This window comes from Penaeus chinensis, chromosome 14 (genome assembly GCF_019202785.1).
Source record: "Penaeus chinensis breed Huanghai No. 1 chromosome 14, ASM1920278v2, whole genome shotgun sequence".
NCBI classification, from domain to species: domain Eukaryota; kingdom Metazoa; phylum Arthropoda; class Malacostraca; order Decapoda; family Penaeidae; genus Penaeus; species Penaeus chinensis.
The window spans coordinates 1,335,627-1,343,153 of NC_061832.1; the positions used below are offsets into that span (position 1 = coordinate 1,335,627).

General features: G+C 43.6%; 1 protein-coding gene across 1 annotated transcript in view; it reads right to left on the minus strand.

Moving 5' to 3' along the window:
• Positions 1 to 2,429, minus strand: part of LOC125032036 (mucin-2-like) — a 4,366-nt gene extending 1,937 nt beyond the window's left edge. The window contains exons 1-3 of the mRNA XM_047622997.1: positions 1,574 to 2,429; positions 325 to 426; positions 57 to 213 (exon numbers count right to left, since the gene is read on the minus strand). Coding sequence (XP_047478953.1) covers positions 57 to 213; positions 325 to 426; positions 1,574 to 2,429 — 1,115 coding nt within the window. The remainder of the gene's footprint in view (positions 1 to 56; positions 214 to 324; positions 427 to 1,573) is intronic.
• Positions 2,430 to 7,527: the final 5,098 nt, after the last annotated feature.

Sequence of the window (7,527 nt, forward strand, 5' to 3'; positions counted from 1 at the left end):
ATCTATATAATGCTCACTATCTGTAATAGGGCATTCATGAGCAATGCTTCAATCACCATTGCCAAACAGAAGAAAACAGGAAAGCAGCATCACTGATCCTGCAGGAAGCGGTGAGGGTAGTGGGAGAGCTGACCTGTACGTGAACTGACCCGCAGGAGAGCTGACCTGTAGGTGAACTGACCCGCAGGAGAGCTGACCTGTAGGTGAACTGACCTACAAGAGAGCTGACCTGTAGGTGAACTGATCTGCAGAAGAGCTGACTGTCGGTGAACTAACCTGCAGGGGAGCTAACCTGTAAGTGAACTCACCTACTTGAGAACTAACCTGTAGGTGAAATGACCCGTAGGAGAGCTGACCTGTAGGAGAGCTGCGCAGCTGGGCCCCTTGGCTGCTCGGAAGCTCCTCTCGCCTCGAGGTTCGCCGCAGCTCGGGAGACGCGGAAAGGGAGGGGGGGGGGGGGGGGCGCACTGCCCACTGGTCGTTGCCCCGACTAAGGCGTCGAAGCGGAGCTCTCGCGGCTATAGCCCCGAGATTACACGCTCATGTGTTTGTGTGTGTGTGCGAGTACACGTATATGTGAGGGTATGCCCGTCCAAAAATGTTCTCAGACCGAACATGTCGATGCTTATGATGTAGATGTGGACGGGGATGCCCACTGCATACTTTCAGTAATTTATCTGAGCGGCGCCTATATACAATTATTGAATATGTGTTCTCTTAGAAAATAGTGCATATGTGACTGACCCGCTGCAGACCCCAAGCAGTAGCCACTATGAAACGCTTGATGATGATTATAGGTCTAAATTAACACCTGCAAAAAAATATCAAGTCAGTTGTGGTTCCCACTGCTTGCCTCCTCGGCTTCTTTCTTCCTCATGCTTTCAGTAGAAAAATTAAGCGAGAAGCTCAGAAGAAGAAAAAGACGACTGCAGGGCACAGGCCTCTCTCAATTCACTACTGAGAGGTCATCTGGCAGTCTAACCCTTGCCTGATTGGATGCGCTAATACTTGTGTCACGGAGGCGAGGTATTTATATGTATGTGTGTGTGTGTGTGTGTGTGTGTGTGTGTGTGTGTGTGTGTGTGTGTGTGTGTGTGTGTGTGTGTGTGTGTGTGCGTCTACCCATGAATGTATATACATATTAGGCATATATGATAATCCTGTAGATAATTAACTATTTGCATAAACTGAAAATCTCAAAGCATTAAAAAGTACTGCACCCTGGATGCAGTGCCTCTCACTCGCCTGCCCCAGATGTTGAAGTGTCACGATATGGCGGCCATTTTACACACACATAAATATATATATATGTATATATATATATATATATGTGTGTGTGTGTGTGTGTGTGTGTGTGTGTGTGTGTGTGTGTTACAAATGCTGCTGATGATATAAAAAAATAAATTATTCACATTTCTGTTTTGTTAAAGGGACCTCTGCACGAAAGATATGAAGAATTAAAAATGCAGTTGACACGCACATGCACTCGTACTCACGCTCACGCACGCAATACGCACTCGCACACGCACGCATGTGCACGCCCTGGCGTCCTTCCCGAGCGCGGGATCCCTACCTGTGCGGCGGGCGGCGGAGGCAGGAGGCGGAGACTCGGTCGCGGTCGTCGGCGTGGCTGCGGGCGGTCCTGATGCCGTGGCACCTGCGGCTGGAGGTGCACTTGTTGCCGTGGCTATGGGTGTGCCTGTTGCCGTGGTTAAGGGTGTGCCTGTTGCCATGGCATCTGTTGCCGTGGTTAAGGGTGTGCCTGTTGTCATGGCATCTGTTGCCGTGGCTATGGGTGTGCCTGTTGCCGTGGTTAAGGGTGTGCCTGTTGTGGCATCCATTGCTGTTATAGTTGCACTTGTTGCCATACCATTTCTTGTGATATAGGTGCTTGCTGCCATAGCATCTGTTTTTGTGAAAGGAGTGCTTCTTGTCATAGCACCTGTTGTTTTAGGTGTGCTTGTTGCTATAGTATTTGTTGTGATAGTGGTACTTGCTCCTGTAGCATCTGCTTTTCTGATAGGGGTGCTCGTTGCCATAAAATCTATTGTGATAGGGGATCTTGTTGCCATAGCGTCTGTTGTTTTACGTGTACTTGATGCCGTAGCATCTGTTGTTGTGATAGGAGTGCTTATTGTCAAAGCAACTGTTGTGACAGCGGTACTTGTTGCCATTGTATCTGTTGTGATAGGAGTGCTTGTTGCCATAGCTTTGGTTAAGATAGGGGTACTTATTGTCATGGCTTCTGTTATAGGATTTTTTGCTATAACATCTGTTGTGGTAGGAGTGATTTTTGCCATAACACCTGTTGTGAAAGGTGGGCTTGTTGCTATAGCACCTGTTATAATAGGGGTATTTATTGCCAGAACAGTTGTGATAGTTTTAATGTTATTTGTCTCCACAGGATCTTTTGTTTTGATGAAGGTCATTGTTGCCATACTATATGGGTTTCGTATTTTGGAAATTGGTTCTGCTCGTCTGGTTCTTGGCACCGGCGTCGTTGATTCTGATGTTGTTGGTTGTGGTGCTGTGGATGTTGGTCCTTGTGTTGTTGATGTTGGTTCTGATGTTGTGGATGTTGGTTCTTGTGTTCTGGATGTGGGTTCTTGTGTTGTGGATGTTGGTTCTTGTGTTCTGGATGTTGGTTCTTGTGTTCTGGATGTGGGTTCTTGTGTTATGGATGTTGGTTCTTGTGTTATGGATGTTGGTCCTTGTGATGTGGACGTTGATTCTTGTGTTATGGATGTGGGTTTTTGTGTTCTGGATGTTGGTTCTTGTGTTCTGGATGTTGGTTCTTGTGTTATGGATGTTGGTCCTTGTGTTGTGGATGTTGGTTCTTGTGTTATGGATGTTGGTCCTTGTGTTGTGGATGTTGGTCCTTGTGTTATGGATGTTGGTTCTTGTGTTGTGGATGTTGGTCCTTGTGTTGTGGATGTTGGTCCTTGTGTTGTGGATGTTGGTTCTTGTGTTATGGATGTTGGTTCTTGTGTTATGGATGTTGGTCCTTGTGTTGTGGATGTTGGTTCTTGTGTTATGGATGTTGGTCCTTGTGTTGTGGATGTTGGTTCTTGTGTTGTGGATGTTGGTTCTTGTGTTGTGGATGTTGGTTCTTGTGTTGTGGATGTTGGTCTTGTGTTGTGGATGTTGGTCCTTGTGTTGTGGATGTTGGTCTTGTGTTATGGATGTTGGTTCCTTGTGTTGTGGATGTTGGTTCTTGTGTTATGGATGTTGGTTCTTGTGTTATGGATGTTGGTTCTTGTGTTATGGATGTTGGTTCCTTGTGTTGTGGATGTTGGTTCCTTGTGTTGTGGATGTTGGTTCTTGTGTTGTGGATGTTGGTCCTTGTGTTGTGGATGTTGGTTCTTGTGTTATGGATGTTGGTTCTTGTGTTATGGATGTTGGTTCTTGTGTTATGGATGTTGGTTCTTGTGTTATGGATGTTGGTCCTTGTGTTGTGGATGTTGGTTCTTGTGTTATGGATGTTGGTCCTTGTGTTGTGGATGTTGGTCTTGTGTTATGATGTTGGTTCTTGTGTTATGGATGTTGGTTCTTGTGTTGTGGATGTTGGTTCTTGTGTTATGGATGTTGGTTCTTGTGTTGTGGATGTTGGTTCTTGTGTTATGGATGTTGGTCTTGTGTTGTGGATGTTGGTTCTTGTGTTATGGATGTTGGTTCTTGTGTTGTGGATGTTGGTCCTTGTGTTGTGGATGTTGGTTCTTGTGTTATGGATGTTGGTTCTTGTGTTATGGATGTTGGTTCTTGTGTTTTGGATGTTGGTTCTTGTGTTATGGATGTTGGTTCTTGTGTTATGGATGTTGGTCCTTGTGTTATGGATGTTGGTTCTTGTGTTATGGATGTTGGTCCTTGTGTTGTGGATGTTGGTCCTTGTGTTGTGGATGTTGGTTCTTGTGTTGTGGATGTTGGTTCTTGTGTTGTGGATGTTGGTTCTTGTGTTGTGGATGTTGGTCTTGTGTTGTGGATGTTGGTTCTTGTGTTATGGATGTTGGTCCTTGTGTTGTGGATGTTGGTTCTTGTGTTGTGGATGTTGGTCCTTGTGTTAGTGGATGTTGGTCTTGTGTTGTGGATGTTGGTTCTTGTGTTGTGGATGTTGGTTCTTGTGTTGTGGATGTTGGTTCCTTGTGTTGTGGATGTTGGTTCCTTGTGTTGTGGATGTTGGTTCCTTGTGTTAGTGGATGTTGGTTCTTGTGTTGTGGATGTTGGTTCTTGTGTTGTGGATGTTGGTCTTGTGTTGTGATGTTGGTTCTTGTGTTATGGATGTTGGTTCTTGTGTTGTGGATGTTGGTTCCTTGTGTTGTGGATGTTGGTCCTTGTGTTATGGATGTTGGTTCTTGTGTTATGGATGTTGGTTCTTGTGTTATGGATGTTGGTTCTTGTGTTGTGGATGTTGGTTCTTGTGTTTCTGGATGTTGGTCCTTGTGTTATGGATGTTGGTCTTGTGTTGTGGATGTTGGTTCTTGTGTTGTAGATGTTGGTTCTTGTGTTTTAGATGTTGGTTTTCGTGTTGTGGATGTTGGTTCTTGTGTTGTGGATGTTGGTCCTTGTGATATGGATGTTGGTCCTTGTGTTGTGGATGTTGGTTCCTTGTGTTGTGGATGTTGGTCCTTGTGTTATGGATGTTGGTCCTTGTGTTGTGGATGTTGGTTCTTGTGTTGTGGATGTTGGTCCTTGTGTTATGGATGTTGGTTCTTGTGTTGTGGATGTTGGTCCTTGTGTTATGGATGTTGGTCCTTGTGTTATGGATGTTGGTCCTTGTGTTGTGGATGTTGGTCCTTGTGTTGTGGATGTTGGTCCTTGTGTTATGGATGTTGGTCCTTGTGTTGTGGATGTTGGTCCTTGTGTTATGGATGTTGGTTCCTTGTGTTGTGGATGTTGGTTCTTGTGTTATGGATGTTGGTCTTGTGTTGTGGATGTTGGTTCTTGTGTTGTGGATGTTGGTTCTTGTGTTGTGGATGTTGGTCCTTGTGTTGTGGATGTTGGTTCTTGTGTTATGGATGTTGGTTCTTGTGTTATGGATGTTGGTCTTGTGTTATGGATGTTGGTTCTTGTGTTGTGGATGTTGGTCCTTGTGTTATGGATGTTGGTTCTTGTGTTGTGGATGTTGGTCTTGTGTTGTGGATGTTGGTCTTGTGTTATGGATGTTGGTTCTTGTGTTGTGGATGTTGGTCTTGTGTTATGGATGTTGGTCTTGTGTTATGGATGTTGGTTCTTGTGTTGTGGATGTTGGTTCTTGTGTTATGGATGTTGGTCCTTGTGTTGTGATGTTGGTCTTGTGTTATGGATGTTGGTTCTTGTGTTATGGATGTTGGTTCTTGTGTTATGGATGTTGGTTCTTGTGTTATGGATGTTGGTCTTGTGTTGTGGATTTGGTTCTTGTGTATGATGTTGATGTGTTGGTTTTTGGATTGTTTTTTGTGGTCCGTATGGAGTGTCTTGTTTGATTGTCTGTGATGTGCTGTGTTGGTTGTCTGTTTATGCTGTTATTGTTTGTTGATGTTCTGGTGGTGTCTGTTGATGTGTTTTGTTGTTTGTTGATTGTCTGTTGGATGTCTGTGGATGTCTGTTATATTTTTGTTGATTGTTTGTGAGTTGTTGTGTATGTCTGTGTTTGGATTGCTGTTGTTTTTTTGTGTATTTTGTTGTTGGTTCTGGTGGATTGTTCGTATATTGTCTTGTTTATTTTTTGAGTGGTTTTGTTGTTTTGTGATTGGTTGTGGGGGTTCTGTTAGGTGTCTTGTTTGTTTCTTTGTGGTTTTTGTGATTTGTTCTTGTTTTGGATTGCTGGGTTTTGGTTGTCTTTTTGATGTTGGTTTTGTTTGGGTTCTGTTTTGGATTGTCTTGGTTGATTTGCCTGTGTTTGATTTGTTCTTGGTTGATGTGTCTTGTGTTGTGGATGTTGGTTCTTGTGTTATGGATGTTGGTCTTGTGTTTGGATGTTGTGTTCTTGTGTTGTGGATGTTGGTTCTTGTGTTATGGATGTTGGTCTTGTGTTTGGATGTTGGTCTTGTGTTGTGGATGTTGGTCTTGTGTTATGGATGTTGTGTTCTTGTGTTGTGGATGTTGGTTCTTGTTTTTGGAGTTGGTTCTTGTGTTTATGGATGTTGGTTCTTGTGTTGTGGATGTTGTTCTTGTGTTGTGGATGTTGGTCTTGTGTTGTGGATGTTGGTCTTGTGTTGGATGTTGTCTTGTGTTGTGGATGTTGGTTCTTGTGTTTGGATGTTGGTCCTTGTTTGTGGATGTTGGTTCTTGTGTTGTGTTGTTCTTGTGTTGTGGATGTTGGTTCTAGTGTTAGGATGTTGGTTCTTGTGTTTGTAATGTTTGTTCTTGTGTTATGGATGTTGGTTCTTGTGTTATGAATGTTTGGTTCTTGTGTTTATGGATGTTGGTTCTTGTGTTATGGATGTTGTTCTTGTGTTATAGGATTTTGGTCCCTGTGTGTGGCATGTTGGTTTCCTTGTGTTGTGGATGTTGGTTCCCTTGTGTTGCGGATGTGATTCTTGTGTTGTGGATTTTGTTCCTTGTGTTATGGATGTTGGTCCTTGTGTTTTGAGGATGTTGGTTCTTGTGTTATGGATGTTGGTCCTTGTGTTGTGGATGTTGGTTCTTGTGTTATGGATGTTGGTTCCTTGTGTTATGGATGTTGGTCCTTGTGTTTTGGATGTTGGTCCTTGTGTTGTGGATGTTGGTTCTTGTGTTATGGATGTTGGTCCTCTTGATTTCTGATGTTGGTTCTTGTGTTGTGGATGTTGGTCCCTTGTGTATGGATGTTGGTCCTTGGTTGTGGATGTTGGTCCTTGTGTTCTGGATGTTGGTCCTTGTGTTGTGGATGTTGGTTCTTGTGTTGTGGATGTTGGTCTTGTGGTATGGATGTTGGTCCTTGTGTTGTGGATGATGGTTCTTGTGTTATGGAATGTTGGTTCTTGTGTTAGGATGTTGGTTCTTGTGTTGTGGATGTTGGTTCTTGTGTTATGGATGTTGGTTCTTGTGTTATGGATGTAGGTCCGTGTGTTGTGGATGTTGGTTCTTGTGTTGTGGATGTTTTTTCTTGTGTTCTGGATGTTGGTTCTTTTGTTATGGATATTGGTTCTTGTGTTATGGATGTCGGTCCTTGTGTTGTGGATGTTGGGTCTTGTGTTATGGATGTTGTTCCTTGTGTTGTGGATGTTGGTTCTTGTGTTGTGGATGTTGGTCCTTGTGTTATGGATATTGGTCCTTGTGTTGTGGATGTTAGTTCTTGTGTTATGGATGTTGGTTCTTGTGTTATGGATGTTGGTCCGTGTGTTGTGGATGTTGGTCCTTGTGTTTTGGATGTTGGTCCTTGTGTTGTGGATGTTGGTTCTTGTGTTGTGGATGTTGGTTCTTTTGTTATGGATGTTGGTTCTTGTTTTCTGGATGTTGGTCCTTGTGTTGTGGATGTTGGTCATGTGTTATGGATGTTGGTCCTTGTGTTGTGGATGTTGGTTCTTGTGTTGTGGATGTTGGTCCTTGTGTTATGGATGTTGGTCCTTG